The sequence below is a fragment of the Anolis carolinensis genome, unplaced genomic scaffold, assembly GCF_035594765.1.
Source record: "Anolis carolinensis isolate JA03-04 unplaced genomic scaffold, rAnoCar3.1.pri scaffold_14, whole genome shotgun sequence".
NCBI classification, from domain to species: Eukaryota; Metazoa; Chordata; class Lepidosauria; order Squamata; family Dactyloidae; genus Anolis; species Anolis carolinensis.
The window spans coordinates 9,529,411-9,553,129 of record NW_026943825.1 but is presented as its reverse complement, the minus strand read 5'-3'; the positions used below and the strand labels follow the sequence as shown (position 1 = coordinate 9,553,129).

The 23,719-nt window shown below is 43.8% G+C and overlaps 1 protein-coding gene across 5 annotated transcripts; it reads left to right on the top strand.

Annotated features, from left to right (window-relative positions):
- The first annotated feature begins 1,949 nt into the window (after positions 1–1,949).
- On the top strand, positions 1,950–20,474 carry peli3 (pellino E3 ubiquitin protein ligase family member 3). Of its 5 annotated transcripts, none has more exons than XM_062965236.1 (7): positions 1,950–2,287; positions 14,428–14,580; positions 14,818–14,947; positions 15,546–15,647; positions 17,438–17,636; positions 17,848–18,039; positions 19,717–20,474. In XM_062965236.1, the coding sequence occupies exons 2-7, from the start codon at positions 14,429–14,431 to the stop codon at positions 20,457–20,459; spliced, it is 1,518 nt and encodes a 505-aa protein (XP_062821306.1). In that variant the 5' UTR covers positions 1,950–2,287; position 14,428; the 3' UTR covers positions 20,460–20,474. The 5 variants fall into 5 exon arrangements, with proteins under 5 accessions (XP_062821306.1, XP_062821305.1, XP_062821308.1 ...); XM_062965235.1 differs by having other exon boundaries at positions 1,951–2,287; positions 17,438–17,639; positions 17,851–18,039; XM_062965238.1 differs by having other exon boundaries at positions 1,967–2,287; positions 17,438–17,635; positions 17,851–18,039; positions 19,717–20,312.
- The last annotated feature ends 3,245 nt before the right edge of the window (positions 20,475–23,719 follow it).

Genomic DNA, 23,719 nt, shown 5'->3' with positions numbered 1-23,719 from the left:
GTTTATTTTCGCCACAGCTGTGAGAAGGCAGGACAGCCGTACACCCCAAAAGGTTTGTACTTGCAAATGGCTGCCGTAACATGTGCGTAGCAAACAAAGAATTTATACCTTTGCTTATTTAAAATTAACCAATGGCTGAGGGTCTTTCTCACCTTCCACACCCACTTGGCATAAGTGATACCTGTGACCTCACGTGTTGATTTCAAGCTAACTTTTGGTCTTTGAACTTTCTGGAGAAAGGCACCAGCTCACAGCAAGGGAGGGGCATATGCAGAGGCAAAGCTACATAGGCAAAAGTTTATTATTTCCTGGCTTGTGGTCCCTTATGGTCATGAGTTTTCTTGTTTTTCTGTCCAATTTGTCCAGTTCCACCTGTGTCCAGTTTATGACAGGTATGGCCCAGGTGTTTATGGCCTTGATGGCATTGCTTCCATTGAGCTTGCTTTTGAGAATTTGTCTGACCCTTTGTGTGTATTCTTTGCAGACCACAGTTTTCACATGTTCATGCTTGATGTTGTTCAGCTGTAATATGCCCAGGTATTTATAGGCCTCTGGCTGGTGACACTTTATTGTTTGGCCATTAGGCAATTCCCTCACTTTCAGTGATTTTTCAGTGATTTTCGGACAGTGTTAGTCAGAGACTGGATTTCAGTTTCCGTTTTCCTATACAGCTTCAGGTCATCCATGTACATCAGATGCGAAATTTTGTGAGATTTCTTAGATGTTTGATAGCCGAGGTTTTTTTTTTGTAAGATTGTTGACAGAAGGATCATGGCAATAATGAAAAGCAGAGGGGACAATGAGTCTCCCTGGAAAATTCCTCTTCTGATGTTGACAAGTCCATAGCTTTCATTTCCAACAAACAGTTCAGTTTTCTAGTGCTTCAACATGTTTTCAATTATTATTATTATTATTATTATTATTATTATTATTATTATCTGAAACACAACAAGATGAGTCAGCGCCAATTGTGTTTTAAGTGCAGACCAAGGCCTTTAGGCACTGCACCCAGTGTGCCCATCACCACTGGGACCAACTTGACTGGCTTGTGCCAGAGTCTTTGTAGTTCGATCTTTAAATCCTCATATTGTGTCAACTTTTCCAGTTGTTTCTCCTCAATCCTGCCGTCACCTGGGATTGCGACATCGACAATCCATACTTTGTCTTTTAACACGATTGTGAGGTCAGGAGTCTTGTGCTCAAAAACTCTATCTGTCTGAATTCGGAAGTCTCAGGGTAACTTGACATGTTCATTCTCTCATTCTCTGCAACATTTTCCGGCTTGTGATCCCAGCAGTTCCTTGTCGCAGGCAGATGGTATTTGTGGCACAAGTTCCAATGAATCATCTGAGCAATGGTGTTATGCCTCTGCTTGTAGTCTATCTGTGCGATCTTCTTGCAGCAGCTGAGGACAGGATCTATTGTTTCATCTGCTTCCTTGCAGAGTCTACATTTGGGATCTGTCGTTGACTTTTCAATTTTGGCTTTGATGGCATTGGCTCTAATAGCTTGTTCTTTGGCTGCCAGAATCAGGCCCTCTATCTCCTTTTTAATTATTATTATTATTATTATTATTATTATTATTATTATTATTATTAATTTTATTGTATGACACAGCAAACAAGATAGATATGCTGGATTTCGTATCACAAAATCACAAGTCGAACACTTCCCAGGTGTCTAGAACGGTGTGATGTATTTTCGGATGATGCACGCAGATCCCAGTCGGGTGGCCTTTTTATTATTATTATTATTATTAAAAGAGGGATGAAGGAAAAGAGGAAGGAAAGGAAAAAGAAAGGAAGGGAAGGAGGGGGAAGGAGGAAGAAAAAAGAGAAAAAAAGGAGACTTCAGGGAGTGGGGACCTGGCCCAGGTGAACTAGACATCCCAAGGACCCAGGGCTGGTTTTCTCATGCAACACAGCCACATACACACATACATACACATGTTCATTTTTATTGTGTGCCTAGATCTTTGTCTGCTGTCCTTGGACCCTCAATTCTTCCCCCTTCTGGTCCAGGCCCCACGGCATCTCCGGACCCTTAATGGGGGAGGATCCCACACCTTCCTGCCTGTGTGGTGTGCTTGTGTGAGTGTGTGTGTGTGTGTTGCAGACTCTGGAGCAGCAGCGGCGGCAGCAGCAGCATCATCCTCCGCATCATCCCTTCCTCCTCCTCGGAGCATCCTTCTCCATCCTTCCTTCCTCTGGCAATGCAGGGCTCTCCATCCTCCTGAGCCGAGCCAAAGGCATCGCGGCACAGTTAGGCCGGAAGGAAGCGCAGAGGGGTGAGCCGGACCCCAGACCCAAGCTGGGTGGAGGGAGGGGGTGAGGACGGGGGGGGGGGGTGAGGAGGGAGGGGGAGGCCTCACTGGAGGGACCCCTTTCATCCCTCCGCTTCCGCTCCCGGGTTTGGTGCATGCCTTTATTGGGGGCATTTGGGTGTGGGGTCTTCCTTCCTCCCTCCCTCCCCTTCTCTATTTCTCCCCCAAAGTGCCTTTGAAGGCCACCTCTTAGTCCTTCCTCCCTACCGTTCTTGCTTGCGTTACCCTCCTGCACCCATTTATTGACGAACGCACCATTGCCACCCATTGAATCCCCACATCTGTCGTCTCCCAAGCAGTGTCTCATGTATGTCAGTGTCATGGGTCCCGTCCCCATAGCTACAATCTCCCAAGCCATGCCTTATAGACATTGGGGTTCCCTCCAGTGCCATGGGTCCCGTCCCCATAGCTACAGTCTCCTAAGCGATGCATTGGGGTTCCCCCCAGTACCATCCATTCAGCCCCAATATCTATAATCTCCCAAACAATGGGTTATATATATTGGGGTACTTTGGCCCCTCACCTATGACTTCCCACAGAGTTCCTCATATATGTTGAGGTGCCCTCCAATGATTCCGTCCCCATGGCTACAATCCCACTTACGTTGGGGTGTCCCCACATCTAGAACTTCCCATAGAGTTCCGCATATATGTTGAGGTGCCCTCCAATGCCATGGATCCCTTCCCCATAGCTACAATCCCACTTATGTTGCGGTGTCCCCACATCTAGAACTTCCCATAGAGTTCCTCATATATGTTGAGGTGCCCTCCAATGCCATAGATCCCTTCCCTATAGCTACAATCCCACTTATGTTGTGGTGTCCCCAAATCTAGAACTTCCCATAGAGTTCCTCATATATGTTGAGGTGTCCTCCAGTGCCATAGATTCCGTCCCCATAGCTACAATCCCATACCTCACAGCCTCTGAGGATGCCTGCCATAGATGTGGGCGAAACGTCAGGAGAGAATACTTCTGGAACATGGCCACACAGTCCGAAAGACATACAACAACCCTGTGATCCCGGGCATGAAAGCCTTCGACAACAAATCCCACTTATGTTGCGGTGTCTCCACATCTAGAACTTCCCATAGAGTTCCTCATCTATGTTGACATGCCCTCCAATGCCATAATAATAATAATAATAATAATAATAATAATAATAATAATAATAATAATAATAATAATAATAATACAACAGCCAGCAGAGTGTCAGCTGTGGAGTCATCTTGATGTGTTTGAAATAATAATAATAATAATAATAATAATAATAATAATAATAATATATACTCGAGGATAAGCCTAGTTTTTCACCCCTTTTTTTGAGACTGAAAAAGCCCCCCTCGGCTTATACTCGGGTGAATGTCCTGGTTGGCTTATATTTGGGTCAGCTTATACTTGAGAATATATGGTACATTTATTATTTTTCTCTATTATTGTTGCTACTATTACATTTATTATTTTTCTCTATTATTGTTGCTACTATTACATTTTTTATTTTTCTCTTTTATTGTTGCTACTACTACATTTATTTTACTCTATTATTATTATTATTATTACATTTATTATTTCACTCTGATCTTATTGTTATTATTGCATGTATTATTTTACTCTATTATTATTAAAAGGATACATAAGCACATTAACATTGAAGAAGATGAGAATAATGATTGGATTAGAGCTGGACAGTCTTATCTTAAATTTGAGCTTGAGGTAAATATCCAAAAACATTTAACCTACTGATGCCTCAATTAATGTAATTTTATTGGTATCTATTCTTACTTCTGAGATTTACCACCCTCGGCTTATACTGGAGTCAATGTTTTCCCAGTTTTTTTGGTGGTAAAATTAGGTGCCTCGGCTTATATTTGGGTCGGCTTATACATGAGTATATACGGCAATAATAATATAATAACTTTATTTTTATATCCCACCTCCATCTCAGGAGCACTCTTGTGTTGTTACGACCCACCCTCTCCCCACTGATGTGGACCCTTCCCCATAGACTTATGCTCTTTGGACTTGAGACATAATAGTAATAATAATAATAATAATAATAATAAGTTCTGGAACACAACACACCAGACATCACAGTTGTGGAAAAGAAAAAGGTTTGGATCATTGACGTCGCCATCCCAGGTGACAGTCGCATTGACGAAAAACAACAGGAAAAACTCAGGACCTCAAGATTGAACTTCAAAGACTGGCAGAAACCAGTGCAGGTGGTCCCGGTGGTGATGGGCACACTGGGTGCCATGACAAAAGATCTCAGCCAGCATTTGGAAACAATAGACATTGACAAAATCACGATCTGCCAGCTGCAAAAGGCCACCCTGCTGGGATCTGCACGCATCATCCGAAAATACATCACACAGTCCTAGACACTTGGGAAGTGTTCGACTTGTGATTTTGTGATATGAAATCCAGCATATCTATCTTGTTTGCTGTGTCATAATAAAATTAATAATAATAATAATAATAATAATAATAATAATAATAATAATAATAATAATAATCTTTATTCTTATACCCTGCCCTATCTCCCCGAAGGGACTCGGGGCAACTTACACAGGGACAAGCCTGAACAACAACATAACATAGCAGTACATGTATAAAATTTAAGAGCAATTTAAAACATTCCAACAATAAACAAAAACAACATAACAAGACAATTACTTTAAAACCCTGAGCCATATGGATCCCCCAGTCCTGGGTTCCTGCATCTCCTTCCCCGAACCTCAATATATTGTGATGTTTTCTTGATTGTGTGTCAAAGGCTTTCATGGCCGGAATCACTAGATTGTTGTGAGTTTTCCGGCAGCATTCTCTCCTGACGTTTCACCCACACCTATGGCAGGCATCCTCAGAGGTTGTGAGGTCTGTTGGAAGCTAGGCCAGTGGAGTTTATTTATACAGTAGAGTCTCACTTATCCAACATAAACAGGCCGGCAGAATGTTGGATAAGCAAATATGTTGGATAATAAGGAGGGATTAAGGAAAAGCCTATTAAACATCAAGTTAGGTTATGATTTTACCAATTAATCACCCAAACATCATGTTATAGTACATATTTGACAGCAAAAGTAGTTCAATACGCAGCAATGTTATGTTGTTATGTTACTGTATTTACAAATTTAGCACCAAAATATCATGATATATTGAAAACATTGACTACAAAAATGCGTTGGATAATCCAGAACGTTGGATAAGTGAATGTTGGATAAGTGAGACTCTACTGTATTTATATCTCTCTGAGGAATAATGTCCAGGGTGGGAGAAAGAAAGAATTGTCTGTTTGAGGCAAGTGTGAATGCTTCAGTTGGCTACCTTGATTAGCATTGAATAGCCTTGCAGCTTCAAAGCCTGGCTGCCTCAGAAGTGGTAAGGTGTGTTGGAAACTATGCAAGTGGAGTTTGTACCCACACACACACACACACACACACACACACATACACATACATACATATACATACATACACACACACACACATCTGTGGCATGATGTCCAGGGTGGGAGAAAGAAAGAACTCTTGTCTGTTTGAGGCAAGTGTCAATGTTGCCATTGGCCGCCTTGATTAGCATTGCTTTAGCATAGGAAACAATCGGGGCCAGCTAACATTTCCCAAGAAAGGATTCCCCCAAGGCAGTAAGCAGCCAGGCTTTGAAGCTGCAAGGCCATTTCAATGCCAACCAAGCTGGCAAATGGCAACATTCGCACTGGCCTCCAACAGACAAGAGCTCTTTCTTTGTCTCCCAACCTGGCCTGGCCTAATACAAAGGATTCCCCCCAAGGCAGGAAGCAGCCAGGCTTTGAAGCTGCAAGGCCATTCAATGCCGACCAAAGCTGGCCAATTGCTTCCCAGGGACCGACTAGAATGCTATGTGCAGGTGAAAGCCAACTCAGTATTAAAAGGCATTAATGCCACCCAAAACCAGAGTATTTAGCTTGGTCTATCCTTCCAAGAAACGGCCACCCGAACTACGTATCCCATTATCTTTCCGTAGTTAGTGCCACGTTTCTTAAAACTATGGCTTCTTTGCTGCCCAGATGCACAACCTTCATATGTACAGTATTATCTCTTGGTACGAAAGAGGGGGAAACCATTATTGTTTGAACCAGGCCTGCAAAATAACAACAACAAAAATATAATAATAATAATAATAATAATAATAATAATAATAATAATAATAATAATAATAATAATAATAATAATACAGTAGAGTCTCACTTATCCAAGCCTCGCTTATCCAAGCCTCTGGATAATCCAAGCCATTTTTGTAGTCAATGTTTTCAATATATCGTGATATTTTGGTGCTAAAGTCGTAAATACAGTAATTACAACATAACATTACTGCGTATTGAACTACTTTTTCTGTCAAATTTGTTGTATAACATGATGTTTTGGTGCTTAATTTGAAAAATCATAACCTAATTTGATGTTTAATAGGCTTTTCCTTAATCCCTCCTTATTATCCAAGATATTCGCTTATCCAAGCTTCTGCTGGCCCGTTTAGCTTGGATAAGTGAGACTCTACTGTAATAATAATAATAATAATAATAATAATAATAATAATAATAATAATAATAATAATAATAATAATAATAATTGTTGTTGTGCTCGCTTCCGGCCACCAGGTGGTGCTGTTGCCCCATCTGCCTGACAAAGAGCTTTGTTTGCAAAGCTCAAATCTTCTATCTATATATATTAAAGAGTGATGGCATCAGGGCAACCCACAAAACAAAAAAACTACAGGCCGCCCAACCTCGAAATTTGACAGCACAACCCATCATCCACGGCTCCGGTAAGATACAACAAAAAGAAAAGAAAAATAAAGTCCTAATTAGAGGGAGAGCAATAATTGTTTTTATCCAATTGCTGCCAGTTAGAAGGCTAATCTCTGCCCACTTCGTCTCCTAGCAACCAATTCAGCCAAGCACAGCCAGGGTTCAGTTAGGGGACAGGCAGATTTAGGCCTCACTTAGGCTTCTTCCACAGATTATCTAATTTGCACTGGATTATATGGCAGTGTAGACTCAAGGCCCTTCTACACAGCTCTATAACCCATTTATAATCTTATATTATCTGCTTTGCACTGGATTATCTTGACTCCACACTGCCATATAATCCACTTCAGTGTGCATTTTATACAGCTGTGAAGAAGGGGCCTTATATAATCCAGTTCTAAGCAGATAATATAAGATTATCAATATGCAGTAGAGTCTCACTTATCCAACATAAACAGGCCGGCAGGATAAGTGAATATGTTGGATAATAAGAAGGGATTTAGGAAAAGCCAATTAAACATCAAAATAGGTAATCGTTATACAAATTAAGCATCAGAACATCATATTATGACAGAAAAAGTAGTTCAATGCTCAGTAATGCTATGTTGTAATTACAGTAGAGTCTCACTTATCCAACATAAACAGGCCGGCAGGATAAGTGAATATGTTGGATAATAAGAAGGGATTTAGGAAAAGCCAATTAAACATCAAAATAGGTAATCGTTATACAAATTAAGCATCAGAACATCATATTATGACAGAAAAAGTAGTTCAATGCTCAGTAATGCTATGTTGTAATTACAGTAGAGTCTCACTTATCCAACACTCGCTTATCCAATGTTCTGGATTATCCAACGCATTTTTGTAGTCAATGTTTTCAATATATCGTGATATTTTGGTGCTAAATTTGTAAATACAGTAATTACTACATAGCATTACTGCGTATTGAACTACTTTTTCTACCAAATTTGTTGTTTAACATGATGTTTTGGTGTTTCATTTGTAAAATCATAACCTAATTTGATGTTTAATAGGCTTTTCCTTAATGCCTCCTTATTATCCAACATATTCGCTTATCCAACATTCTGCCGGCCCGTTTATGTTGGATAAGTGAGACTCTACTGTACTGTATTTACAAATTTACCACTAAAATATCACAATGAATTTAAAACACTGACTACAAAAACATTGCTTATGAAAAGGCAGACTGCGTTGGATAATCCAGAACATTGTATAAGCGAATGTTGGATAAGTGAGATTCTACTTTAATATGAAATAATTACTGGGATAGAATAATGCAGAACAATATAATCTCTAAAACCAGGACAGTTAATAAAGACCAACAGTCTGAAAGCAGGAAAATTCAAAATTCACAAAGGAAACAATCAGGGTCAGCTAACACCTCCCAAGAAAGGATTCTTCCAGAAAGGAAGCTGAGAAGGGAGTGAAGCACTGTGTATTACCAAAGTCATTATTATTACTATCATTACTATTATTATTATTATTATTATTATTATTATTATTATTATTATTGTGTTGCGGTCAACCGTGAAAATGAATACAATCTGGTTCCAAGTATTCAAAAACACTAAAATCAGAATATATAAAAATTAATTGTAGTATAATAAAACAGAACAATACAATCTCTAAAATCAGAACACTAAATAAAGAACAACATTCTGAAAACAGGGGAATTCCACACAGGAAACAATCAGGGCCAGCTATCACCTCACAACAAAATATTCCCATCATCTAAGTCTGGCAAATCCTCTGTTTTCTCAGGGCCACAGACAGTAGAAGCACATAAAATATCACAAAGAACACCACTCTGAAAACAAGGGAATTCCAGACAGGAAACAATCAGGGCCAGCTAACACCTCCCAACAAAAAATTTACTCTGGGAGGAAACAGCCAGGCTTTAAAGCTGCAAGGCCATTACATCCTAATCATTTTTCCTAATTGCAGCATTCATACTTGCCTCCAACAGACCAAAAAAAAAAAAACAATCAGAAATATTGTATATTCACAACCTTTAGGAAATAATATCCCCTGATGGCGCAGCGTGTTAAAGCACTGAGCTGCTGAACTTCTGGACCGAAAGGCCACAAGTTTGAATTGGGGGAGCGGAGAGAGCCCCCACTGTTAGCCCCAGCTTCTGCCAACCCAGAAGTTCAAAAACATGCAAATGTGAGTGCATCAATAGGTACTGCTCCGGCGGGAAGGTAACGCCGCTCCATGCAGTCATCCCTCATGACCTTGGAGGAGTCTACGGACAACGCCGGCTCTTCGGCTTAGAAATGGAGATGAGGAACGACATGACTGGACTTAATGTCTGGGGAAAACCTTTACCCTTTACCTTAACCACCACCAATTCCTCAATACTTTATTTCCCATACCACCAGACTTCGCCACAGCAACGCGTGGCCGGGCACAGCTAGTGTAATATACCCTGTTTCCCCGAAAATAAGACATCCCCAAAAAATAAGACCTAGTAGAGGTTTTGCTGAATTGCTAAATATAAGGCCTCCCCTGAAAGTAAGACCTAGCAAAGGTTTTGTTTGGAAGCATGCCCGCGCCCACCAAACAAAACACCATAGCATGCAGGATTGGTAAATGTACATACCAGTTGTATATGGAAATAATGGTAGTAACAAGAAATTCTTGACAGGAGTCACCGTTTGTCTGGTTTAGTTATGTTGGTTTGTGATGACAATTACTGTACAGTATAGAATAAATGTTCATTTTTTGTTCAACAATAAATGTGAATTCTTCTTTATAGAAAAATAAGACATCCCCTGAAAATAAGACCTAGAATGTCTTTGGGAGTAAAAAATAATATAAGACACTGTCTTATTTTCGGGGAAACACGGTAAGACTGTCCAACTCTGATCAAATCATTATTCTCATCTTCTTCAATGTAAATGTGCTTATGTTATTATTATTTTAATAATAATAGAGTAAAATAATACATGTAATAATAATAATAATAATAATAATAATAATAATAATAAATACATGAAAATAATACATGTAGTAATAAATACAGGAAAATAATAAATGCAATAATAATAATAAGATCGGAGTGAAATAATAAATGTATTAATAATAATAATAAATAGAGTAAAATAAATAATAGTAGCAATAACAGAGAAAAATAATAAATGTGATAATACCAATAATAATAGAGAAAAATAATAAATGTGATAATACCAATAATAATAGAGAAAAATAATAAATGTACCATATATTATCGAGTATAAGCTGATCCAAATATAAGCCAACCAAGACCCTCACCCAAGTATAAACCAAGGGGGCTTATTATTATTATTATTATTATTATTATTATTATTATTATTATTATTACATGTATTATTTTACTCTATTATTATTAAAAGCACATTTACACTGAAGATGAGAATAATAATTTCATCAGAGTTGGATAGTCTTATCTTAAATTTGAGCTTTATGTAAATATTCAAAAACATTTAACCTACCGATGCCTCAATTAATGTAATTTTATTGGTATCTATTTTTATTTCTGAAATTTACCACTCTTGGCTTATACTGGAGTCAATATTTTCCCAGGTTTTTTTTGTGGTAAAATTAGGTGCCTCGGCTTATTTTCGGGTCGACTTATACTCGAGTATATACGGTAATGTAATTTTATTGGTATCTATTTTTATTTCTGAAATTTACCACCCTCGGCTTATACTGGAGTCAATGTTTTCCCAGTTTTTTTGTGGTAAAATTAGGTGCCTCGGCTTATTTTCGGGTCAGCTTATACTCGAGTATATATATACACACACACACATACACACAAGATCTAGCCCAGGCACCCAATGCAACAGAAGGCAGGATGAGGGGGGGAGCTTAGGATGGAGAAGAGCGTCGCCATGGCAACAGGGAGGCATGGCGATGTCTGAACTGCTCCCGTAGCAACAGTGCGGTAGTTAGGTCTGTCGCCATGGCAACTCCAGGGAGGGGCTTCCAAGGGTCAGGACCATTGCCAGGAAAGGGGGTGATGTTGAGGGCAAGGGGGTCCGGCCAAAGGATGCGGATAAAGCCCTACAAGGTCAGGGGGTGTCGTCACCGCAACCACTGGATTCCCCAGGAAATGTGTTTGGGTGCAATGGGCTCCTGAGCATGTGCAGTGTGCCGTGACCTTCTCCCCTTTCTGGACCGTCCGGGCAATAAAAGGCTCTGCTGCCACTATAGAACCGATACCGTTTGAAACCACGATTTGATGCCACGGAATTGTGGGAGTTGTAGTTTTATGGGACCTTTAGCCAGTTGCCCTCGGGGTAGACTACAACTCCCAGCGTTCTATAGCATTGTGGTATTCCTACAGCTAGACACACTGAACTCAGTGAAACATCAGCACGAGAGCGACATACCTGACAGACACATTAGAATGAATGCAGATTGGCACCCCTTGGCACTGCCGTGGCTCAATCGTATGGGATCCTGGGAGTTGTTGTTTTGCAAGGACCTTTGCCTTCTTTGCCAAGTCATGGTGGTGCCTCCCCAAACTACAACTCCCAGGATTCCGTAGCACCGAGCTACAGCTCTTTTAATTAGCTCTCTTAAGCCTTTAATTGCAGTTCATCGAGCGGGAAGTTAGTCATTGCAGGCCTTAATGTTTTTGTTCTGCATCCCAGTCTCTGGGGCAGAAGAAAACAAGCTTGCTTCCTCCTCCCTAAGACTTCCCAACACATATTTATACATCACTAGCTTTGTCCAGCCACGCGTTGCTGTGGATTATGGGAATCATTTGTTGGCCAGGTGGAATAGCAGTGAACAGCCTTGCAGCCTCCTGCCTGGGAGAATCCTTTGTTGGGAAGTCTTACCTGGCCCTGATTGTTTCCTTTCTGGAATTCCCATTTTCCCTGCTTTCAGAGTGTTGCTCTTTATTTACTGTCCTGGTTTTAGAGATTATATTGTTCTGTATTATTATATCACAGTAATTATTTCATATTACAGTATAGTCTCCCTTATCCAACATTTGCTTATCCAATGTTCTGGATTATCCAACGCAGTTGGCCTTTTAGTAGTCAATGTTTTTGTAGTCAATGTTTTCAATACATTGTGATGTTTTGGTGCTAAATTCGTAAATACAGTACAGTAGAGTCTCACTTATCCAACACTCGCTTATCCAACATTCTGGATTATCCAACGCATTTTTGTAGTCAATGTTTTCAATACACTGTGATATTTTGGTGCTAAATTCGTAAATACAGTAATTACAACATAACATTACTGCTTATTGAACTACTTTTTCTATCAAATTTGGTGCTTAATTTTTAAAATCATAACCTAATTTGATGTTTAATAGGCTTTCCCTTAATGCCTCCTTATTATCCAACATATTCGCTTATCCAACATTCTGCCGGCCCATTTATGTTGGATAAATGAGACTCTGCTGTAATTACTACATAGCATTACTGCGCATTGAACTACTTTTTCTGTCAAATTTGTTGTATAACATGATGTTTTGGTGCTTAATTTGTAAAATCATAACGTAATTTGACGTTTAATAGACTTTTCCTTAATCCCTTCTTATTATCCAACATATTCGCTTATCCAACATTCTGCCAGGGTGTTTATGTTGGATAAGTGAGACTCTACTGTATATTTATAATATTATATTATCTGCTTAGAACTGGATTATATGAGGCCTCTTCTACACAGCTGTATAAAATGCACACTGAAGTGGATTATATGGCAGTGTGGACTCAAGATAATCCAGTTCAAAGCAGATAATATAAGAATGTAAATGGGTAATATAGCTGTGAGGAAGGGCCTTGAGTCTACGTTGCCATATAATCCAGTTCAAATCAGATAATCTCTATTTTATAGGCAGTGTGGAAGAGGCCTGATTGAAGTGGCCCTGGGTGCCATTAAATGGCTGAGTGGGTTGCTAGGAGACAAAGTGGGCGGAGCTTAGCATTCTAACTGGCAGCAATTGGAAAAAAAACTATTCATCTCCCTCTAATTAGACTTTATTTTTCTTGTTTTTTAATGTCTAAACACAGCAGGGATGACCATGTCTTTTGTGGCCAAGTTTCGTGGCTTTTGGGTGTGTAGTTTCGCTGTTCACTTTAAGTTAGAAATGGTCAGAACATTTATATATAGATAGATATTTAGATAGATAGATAGATAGATAGATAGATAGATATAGATATATCCCCTCCGCCTTCTCCTTTGCAGGCTAAACATGCCCAGCTCTTTGAACCACTCCTCATAGGGATTCTTGTTCTCCAGACCCATGATCCTTTGAGTTTCCCTCTTCCTCTGGGCACATCCCAGCTGTGACGCCTCTAAGCTGCATGAGCACTGGAAACCAATACGGAGGCCAATAAACAATCTAATATCTTTATTAAAGCAATAAAAGAATCAAACAAAAATAAGCAGAGTATATAGTCCAGCAATAGTCCTTTTAGGAAAAGTCAAATATAGTCCAGTAATATAAAGTTTAATGTCCAGTATTAGAGATCAAGTCTTCAAATCCAATAACCGAAACACACTCAAACTTCCAAGCAGTTTGAGTGGGGAATAAAGCAAGGTCTCTCAAGAGATTTCCAGGTCCAAGGCAGGAAAAACAAGGCAAGGCAAGGAAGCAAGGCAAGGCAAAGTTGATCGTGATGGAACTGAAACGCAGTCCAGTCTTGACAGGGAGACAGGACGCAACGCCCGGTCTACTCAAGAGTAGCGCGCCGTCAGGCCGCTGAAGTACACAGGAACAAGAGTCTATGTTAACCTTCCAACTGACACGTTGACACCGCGATGGCTAGCCTGTGCCCAGAACTTTTATGGGACTGCAAAAACTTCTCCGAACCAGGTGCCTGAGTTCACATTTTCCCAAGGGAAACGGACTGAAGACAACAACTTGCCAGATGTGAACCTCCCTGTAAACTCCCAAGGGAATCGGTTTAATTAGAGTCCTCTCTCTCCGCTAATCTCGCACTTCATTTCCGAATCTCCTTCTCAGAGCGGTGTGTTTTGAGAAACGATTTCCTATTAAAAACAACACTTTCCGGAGAACCAGGCTCTGTTTCAAGGGCTTTTGTAATTAGCTTTGGACCCAAACTGTCAACAGGGGACATCTGGAAGGGAGCGTAATCTTGCTGAGTTGGGAAAAACCCCATATCCTCTTCAGTCTGATCTATAATGGCTGCGGGGTCATGACTCGAGGGTCTCTGAGACATCACACTAGCTTAGAGTCAACATCTCCCTTCCAATGCAATTCCAGGTAGTGTGGTCTGACCGAGGCGGAATAGAATATAGACTTCCATCCATCCCTGGATCTACCTTGTCCTTGCAGGATGGTGCTCGAGGGCAGCCCGGAAGCGGTGACGTCCCAGTCCATCGACCTCCGGCGCGCCTGTCCCAAGAACGGCCGCCTTTACCCTTCCGCGGGGGACAGCCTCCTCTTGTCCAAGGAGCCCGTCAAGTACGGGGAGCTCATCGTCTTGGGGTAAGTCAGCATTGTGGGTTGAGGTTGTATTGGCCGGGGCGTGAGAACATCTGCTGAACGTTTCATAGAAAAGTAATGATGGATCTGAGCAACTCCGGTGGCCTGGGTTCGAATCTGTGCTCAGCCACGAAAGCTCATGATGATAGGTACAAGTTGTACACTGACTGTGTTTCTTTTGTGAGGCCGAGATTAACCCCTTCCACCCCTGCTCTCCCGCCCTGGGCTCTCCCGCGACAGGTACAATGGCTCCTTGCCCAACGGCGACAAGGGCCGGCGCCGCAGCCGGCTGGCCTTGTTCAAGAGGCCCAAGGCCAACGGAGTCAAGCCAGACGTCATCCACCATATCTCCACGCCGCTCGTGTCCAAGGTGAGTGAGGCGAAAGTCTGCCCGAAGCTTCTTGCCACATGATCAAGTTGGTTCAGGCAATACATATTGGAAACATGTAATTGACAATCTCAAATAAGGAACTGTAAGTATGGGATTAGGGACCCAGTCTACACCACAGGACCTAGGGAGGTTTTTGTCAGTGTTTTTTGGTGTTAGTGTGTAAAATGTTAAATTCAATTGTTGCTGTTGGATTGTGTCTATGTGTTCCAGCAAGCTTTCCAGCAGCACAGGAGTCAATTATATGCCAGCCCTGATTGATTGCCTGCAGGGCCAATAGGTCAAGACTTCCGTCATGACTGTGGAATTTTGGGATGTCGGCATGCAACTCGGCATGCTTTTCCCTTGCCAAGGGAACATGTGTCCTGACAGTGACTGTGTTTTGTATTGTATATAGCTTGTAAATAAAGCCTATAGACTGAGGTGTTGTTTATCGGTGCCACTTTCACCAATGTCTAAGTGGTCTGACTGGTGAGAAGAAGGTAAGACCTGACTCATAAATAAGTCAGGGTGACGATTAACCCCTGACAGTTTTGTGATATTTCCCCCCTGTACTCATTGTCTTTCTCCTGCCCAACAGGCCCTAAGCAACAAAAGCCAACACAGCATCTCGTACACACTTTCCCGGAGCCACTCGGTCATCGTGGAGTACACACACGACAGTGAAACTGACATGTTCCAGGTACGCACAAGCAAAGTAAATATATACAATCTTTAATAATGATCATGATGGTGGTGGAGTCTCCTCCTCTGGAGGTTCTTAAGCAAGGGCTGGATGGCCATCTGTTGGGAGGGTTTTGATGGTGTCTTCTGTCTGGCAGAAGGAGGTTGCATTGGATGGCCCTTGGGCCCTCTGTATCGAATATTCAACAACAACAGTAGATTATGCAATTTCCTTCCTTGGGGCTGGATGGCCATCTGTTTTTATCTTATGTCCCTGGTCTCCGTGATTGTATTCTTATCCTTTTCTCACCCCAAGTTTTAATTAAGTGTCTCATGCGGCCCGCCCTGAGAGATATATATATATATAAATATATATATAAATATATATATATATAAATATATATATATATATATATATATATATATATATATATATATATTGTGTTGCATTGTATATGATTATTTATTGTATTGTTTAATTGTATTATGATATGTTGTTTTATATTTTGCTATATTGTACTGTTCTGGGCATGGCCCCGAGTCCCCGTTGGGGAGATGGTGGCGGGGTATAAATAAAGTTTTTTATTATTATTATTATTATTATTATTATTATTATTATTATTATTATTATTATCTGTTGGGAAGGCTTTGATGTTGACTTCCTTCCTGGAGGAATGGGAATGAATTGGGTGGCCCTTGGGGTCTCTTCCAACCATAGGAATCTATACAAACCCATGATAGGATTGCCATAAGTTGCAGGCGACCAACAAGAAGCCGAACATCAATGCATGCTATTCAGTTGTTTGCTCTGATCTCTTTCTTTCTTTCTTTCTTTCTTTCTTTCTTTCTTTCTTTCTTTCTTTCTTTCTTTTGTTTTTTCTTTTGTTTTTTCTTTCATTCGTTCTTTCTTTCTTGCTTGCTTGCTTTATTTCGTCCTTCCTTCCTTCCTTCCTTCCTTCCTTCCTTCCTTCCTTCCTTCCTTCCTTCCTTTCTTCCTTCCATTCTTTCTTTCGTTCTTTCTTTCTTTCATTCATTCTTTCTTTCTTTCATTCTGTCTTTCGTGGGTTCTTTTCTTTCTTTCTTTTCTTTCTTTCTTTCTTTCTTTCGTTCTTCCTTCCTTCCTTCCTTCCTTCCTTCCTTCCTTCCTTCCTTCCTTCCTTCCTTCCTTCCTTCCTTTTCTTTCTTTCGTTCTTTCTTTCTTTCTTTCGTTCTTTCTTTCGTTCTTTCTTTCATTCTTTCTTTCTTTCGTTCTTTCTTTCTTTTGTTCTTTCTTTCTTTCTTTCTTTCTTTCTTTCGTTCTTTCTTTCTTTTGTTCTTTCTTTCTTTCTTTCTTTCTTTCGTTCTTTCTTCCTTCCGTTCTTTCTTTCTTTCTTTTTTTCTTTCTTTCTTCCTTTCTTCCTTTCGTTCTTCTTTCTTTCTTTCGTTCTTTCGTTCTTTCTTTCTTTCTTTCGTTCGTTCTTTCTTTCGTTCTTCCTTCCTTCCTTCCTTCCTTTCGTTCTTTCTTTCTTTCATTCTTTCTTTCGTTCTTTCTTTCTTTCTTTCTTTCGTTCTTTCTTTCTTTCTTTCTTTCTTTCTTTCTTTCTTTTTTTCTTTCTTTCTTTCTTTCTTTCTTTCTTTCTTTCTTCCTTCCGTTCTTTCTTTCTTTCTTTTTTTCTTTCTTTCTTCCTTTCTTCCTTTCGTTCTTTCTTTCGTTCTTTCTTTCTTCCTTCCTTTCTTTCTTTTGTTCTTTCTTTCGTTCTTTCTTTCTTCCTTCCTTCCTTTCTTCCTTTCTCCCTTTCGTTCTTTCTTTCTTTCGTTCTTTCTTGGCAGATCGGGCGCTCGACGGAGAGCATGATAGACTTTGTGGTGACGGACACGGCCTCGGGGTCCAGCGCGGCCACGGACGGCCAGTCGGCGCAGAGCACCATCTCCCGCTTCGCCTGCCGCGTCATCTGCGAGCGGAGCCCCCCGTACACCGCGCGCATTTACGCTGCCGGCTTCGATGCCTCGCGCAACATTTTCCTTGGAGTGAGTGAGTCACCGGAGCGGCTGCGTGTTTGTCTTGGCTTGCGCCGGGCATGCTCTCGCATGGGACAAAGGTGCTTTGGTCAAGATCAGACAACATCCCTAAACCAGTGTTATCAACACAATGTTTAGCACTTCGACTCCCACCTTTGGCCCCACGGCCTTTCTCTCCGGCGGCCCAGCGGTGCTGTGATGCGCTTCTCTGCTTTCCCCGGCAGGAGAGGGCGGCGAAGTGGAGGACTCCGGACGGGCTGATGGACGGCTTGACCACCAATGGGGTGCTGGTCATGCACCCCAACGGGGGCTTCAGCGAGGACTCCACGCCCGGCGTGTGGCGAGAGATTTCCGTGTGCGGGAACGTGTACGCCCTGCGAGACAGCCGCTCTGCCCAGCAGCGGGGCAAACTGGTAGGTTGGGGGGCCGGCAAGGGGCTGCATTCTGGCCCAGAACAGGCCCCCCATAGGGTGACCACTATACCAGTGGTTCCCAAACCTATTTGGCCTGTCGCCCTCTTTCTAGAAAAAATATGACAGCCCCCCCCCCGGAAAGGGGGGCATGGCTTAGATGGGCGTGGCTCCTGCTCAAGAGGGCGGGGCTGAGCCTCTCCCCTAGTCCAAGATGCAGGGCTGGGAGGGGAAGTGGGCGGGGCCACAAATGGGCAGTCAGGACTGGGATGGGCAGAGTTACAAGCTCTGAAGCAGGGCTGAGCTTCTATCCCTGTGTTGCAGCGACTGCCAGGACACAGGGGGCGGGGCTAGAGGAGGAGGCGGGGCCTCTTCCCAAGTGCCTGACGGGGCTGGACCTCTATACCCCGCCCCCGTGTTCTAACAAGCACCTCAGGGGAGGTATAGAGGCTCAGCCTTGTCTCGGGCTCTTGGGAAGAAGCCACGCCCACTCCTCTAGCTCCGCCCCCATGTCCTAACAGGTGCCTCAGGGGCTCAGCCCTGTCTCTGGCACTTGGAAAGAGGCCCCGCCCCTCTTCTGGCCCCGCCCTGTGTCCTAATAGGTGCCATCACCAGCCCCCTGGATCGCTCCAGCGCCCACCAAGGGGCGGTAGCGCCCACTTTGTGAATCACTGCACTTTACCAAGTCTGTTGTGCAGTGTGTGTGGTGGACTCCGCAGAAGATGCTCCAGCTGTACGGGTAGTTACAAATTCCTCAAGTTATTATTATTATTATAGAATCATAGAACAATACTTGGAAGGGACCACATGGGCCATCTACGGGTCCAATCCCCTTCCATGCAGGAAAAGCACAATCAAAGCGTCCCCGACAGATGGCCATCCAGCCTCTGTTTAAAAGACCCCAAGGGGAGAGCTTCCGCCACACTCTGAGGCAGAGAGTTCCACTGCTGAACAGCTCTCTCTCACAGTTAGGAAGTTTTTCCGCATCTTCAGGTGGAATCCCCCTTCCTTCCAACAAACCAACATTCTTTCTTTCTTCATTATTTATTTATTTACAGTATTTATATTCCACCCTTCTCACTCAGGGCCTTGGTGGAGTACTTCCTCATTCCTTTCCACGCACTTCTGGCAATTTTATGGTGTTGTAAATTAGTTACATTAGCCTCCACGCATAAGGTAAAGGTAAAGGTTTCCCCTGACGTTAAGCCCAGTCATGACCGACTCTGGGGGTTGGTGCTCATCTCCATTTCTAAGCCGAAGAGCTGGCATTGTCCGTAGACACCTCCAAGGTCATGTGGCCACTGGCATGACTGCATGGAGCGCCGTTACCTTCCCGCCAGAGGAGTACCTATTGATCTACTCACATTTGCATGTTTTCAAACTGCTAAGTTGGCAGAAAGAGGTACCTAAATTTCCTGTCTTTTGAGCTGCTTAGGTCAACAGCAAGCTAGGCTATTAATAGTCGGGAGCTCACTCCGACCCGAAACGTCAGGAGAGAATGCGTCTGGAACATGGCCAAACAGCCCAGAAAACTCACAGCATGCCAGTAAAAGTAGTGTGAGGTTTTCGGAAGCTCTGGTGTAACCCATTTGGATGTGCTCTGGGTGGCTTATGTGCCAAGAGGGAGCACTCCCCGATTTTGTCCTCACGGCCGTACGGCTCTCTCGCTTGTCTTTCCAGGTGGAGTCGGAGTCGAACGTGCTGCAGGACGGCTCGCTGATCGACCTCTGCGGGGCCACGCTGCTGTGGCGGACCTCGGAGGGGCTCCGACACACGCCAACGCTGCAGCAGCTGGAGGCGCTGCGGCAGGAGATCAACGCGGCACGGCCACAGTGCCCGGTGGGCTTCAGCACGCTGGCCTTCCCCAGCCTGGCGCAGCGTGGGGTGGTGGAGAAGAAGCAGCCCTGGGTCTACGTCAACTGCGGCCACGTCCACGGCTTCCACAACTGGGGCTTCCGCAAGGAGAAAGGGGGCCTGGAGCGGGAATGCCCCATGTGCCGGCGGGCGGGCCCCTACGTGCCGCTCTGGCTGGGCTGCGAGGCCGGGCTCTACCTGGGCGCCGGGCGGCCCACCCACGCCTTCTGCCCCTGCGGCCACGTCTGCTCCGCCAAGACTGTACAGTATTGGGCCCAGATCCCGCTGCCCCATGGCACCCACGCCTTCCATGCCGCCTGCCCCTTCTGCGGCACCTGGCTCACTGGCCAGCAGGGCTTCGTCCGGCTCATCTTCCAGGGGCCGCTCGACTGAGATGGGAGGGGGGGCGGGCGGGGGGCAGGCGGGCGAGGGGCGGTGGCAGGCGGGTGAGGGGGATGGCCAATAAACAGCAAAACACCCCAGAAGGCTTTCTCATCTCTCACACCGTGCGCTGTGTACCGTGCGCTTGGTGGGCAATTGTGGGAGGCGAGGCGTCATCTGCACCGTAGAACAGGTTTGCTTCGGCACCACTATCTCCGTACCTCATATTGGTTAGAGCAGTGGTTCCCAAACTTATTTGGCCTACTGCCCCCTTTCCAGAAAAAATATTACTCAGCGCCCCCTGGAAAGAGGCTTAGAGGGGTGGGCGTGGCTCCTGCTCAAGAGGGCGGGGCTGAGCCTCTCCCCTAGTCCAAGATGCAGGGCTGCGAGGGGAGGTGGGCAGGGCCACAAAAGGGCGGCCAGGAATGGGATGGGCGGAATTACGAGCTCTGAGGCAGGGCTGAGCTTCTATCCCTGTCCTGTGGGGCCTGCCAGGACACAGGAGGCGGGGCTAGAGGATTGGGCGGGGCCTCTTCCCAAGTGCCTGCCGGGGATGAACCTCTGTACCCCAACCCCGTGTTCTAACAAGCTCCTCAGGAGAGGTATACAGAGGCTCAACCCTGTCTCGCGCTCTTGGGAAGAGGCCCTGCCCCCACCCCAGCCCCGCCCTTTAGTCCTAAAAGGCCTCTCAGGAGAGGTATAGAGGCTCAGCCCTGTCTCGGGCTCTTGGGAAGAAGCCACGCCCACTCCTCTAGCTCCGCCCCCTGTGTCCTAACAGGCGCTTCAGTTGCTCAGCCCCGCCCCTCACCTGGCCCCGCCCCCGTATCCTAAGAGATGCCATCACTGCCCCCCTGGATCGCTGCAGCGCCCACTTTGGGAATCACTGGGTTAGAGTTTTCTGTATTAGGGGAAACTCCTAACAATACAGTAGAACGTCCAAAAATACAGGATAGGTTGTAGTCCAGGGCAGGAAACGCCTCTGGACTCTGTTTTTTATCATTTCAGCTTTATATATTACCTATGTGCAGCACTTCGCTGTATTTTGTTGGCTGCCCCGAGTCCCTTGAGGGAGATGGTGGTGGGGTAGAAATAAAATATATTATTTTTACATTATTAACCACCACACTCCGATCCAAGTCAAAACAGCAAAGCCGTTTAAGTGAAGATACGTAGTATAAAAAAGCAGTTCAGCAAAAATATTACCAAGTTTAAATACATAAAAGGTCCACAAGATTTGAGGCACAAGAGTTGTTTCAGAGTCCAGCACAGAATACAAAAAAGGCTGCATAAAAATCCAATATAGAAATCCAGGAAGAATCACTTGAACACATGGAACTAGAAATCGCTTCGTCTCAATCGTTCAGTCGTTTTCGACTCTTCGTGACCTCCTGGACCAGTCCACGCCAGAGCTCCCTGTCGGCCGTCACCGTCCCCAGTTCCTTCAAGGTCGAGCCAGTCATTTCAAGGATACCGTCCATCCATCTTGCCCTTGGTCGACCCCTCTTCCTTTTTCCTTCCATTTTCCCCAGCATCGTGATCTTTTCCAAGCTTTCCTGTTGCCTCATGATGTGGCCAAAATACTTCAGCTTTGCCTCCAGTGAGCAGCCATTAGGCATTATTTCCTGGAGGATGGACTGGTTGGACCTTCTTGCCAAGGTCCAAGGCACTCTCAGGATTTTTCCTGAGAGTCTCTCTTCCTTCGCTCAGCCTTCCTTATGGGCCAGCTCTCTCATCCATAGGTCACTATGGGGAATACCATTGCTTTGACTATGCGGACCTTCGTTGCCAGTGTGATGTCTCTGCTCTTCACTATTTTGTCAAGGTTGGCCATTGCTCTCCTCCCAAGAAGGAAACGTCTTCTGACTTCCTGGCTGCAGTGATCTTCGCACGTAGAAATATAATGTCTGTCACTGCCTCCACATTTTCTCCCTCTATTTGCCAGTTATCAATAGGTGTCGTTGCCATGATCTTGGTTTTCTTGATGTTTAACTGCAACCCAGCTTTTGCACGTTCTTCTTTCCCCTTGGTGATAAGGCTCCTCAGCTCCTCCTCACTTTCAGCCATCAGAGTGGGATCATCTTCATATCTAAGGTTGTTAATGTTTCTTCCAGCAATTTTAACTCCAGCCTTGGATTCCTCAAGCCCCGCACGTCGCATGATGTGTTCTCCGTACAAGTTGAATAGGGAGGGCGATAGTATGCAGCCCTGATGTCCGCACTCCTTTCCCAATCTGGAACCAGTCTGTTGTTCCGTGGTCTGTTCTTACTGTGGCTACTTGGTCTTTATACAGATTCCTCAGGAGACAAACAAGGTGACTTGGTATCCCCATACCACCAAGAACATGCCACAGTTTGCTATGGTCCACACAGTCGAAGGCTTTAGAATAGTCAATAAAGCAGAAGTAGATGTTTCTCTGAAACTCCCTGGCTTCCTCCTTTATCCAGCGGATATTGGCAATTTGGTCTCTGGTTCCTCTGCCTTTTCTGAACCCAGCTTGGACATCTGGCAACTCTCGCCCCATGTATTGCTGGAGTCTGCCTTGCAGGATCTTGAGCATTACCTTCCTGTCATGGGAAATATGTGCCACTGTACAGAAGTTTGAGCATTCTTCAGCGTTTCCCTTTTTTGGTATGGGGATGTAAATTGATTTTTTTCCAATCTGATGGCCATTCTTGTGTTTTCCATATTTGCTGGCATATGGCATGCATCACTTTGACAGCATCATCTTTCAAGATTTTAAACAGTTCAGCTGGGATCCCATCGTCTCCTGCTGCCTTGTTGTTAGCAGTGCTTCTTAAGGCCCATTCAACCTCACTCCTCAGGATGTCTGGTTCTAATTCACTCACCACACCGTCAAGGCTATCTTCTATATTTTTATCCCTCCTATACAGATCTTCTGTATATTCCCGCCACCTTTTCTTGATTTCTTCAGCTTCTGTTAGGTCCTTGCCATCTTTGTTTTTGATCGTGCCCATATTTGCCTGAAATTTTCCTCCAATGTTTCTGATTTTCTGGAAAAGATCTCTTGTCCTTCCTATCCTATTGTCTTCTTCCACTTCCAGGCATTGCTTGTTTAAAAATAGTTCCTTGTCTCTCCTGGCTAACCTCTGGAATTGTGCATTTAATTGGGTGTATCTCCCCCTATCGCTGTTTCCTTTGCCTTCCTTCTTTCTTGGGCTACTTCCAGTGTCTCAGCAGACAACCATCTTGCCTTCTTGGTTTTCTTTTTCTTTGGGACGTACTTTGTTGCTGCCTCCTGAACAATGTTGTGGACTTCTGTCCATAGTTCTTCTGGGACTCTATTTATTAAATCTAATCCCTGAAATCTATTCTCCACCTCCACTGCATATTCATTAAGAATATTTGTGAGATCATATCTAATTGGTCTGTGTATTTTCCCCATTCTCTTTAGTCTGATTCTAAATTTTGCAATAAGAAGTTCGTGGTC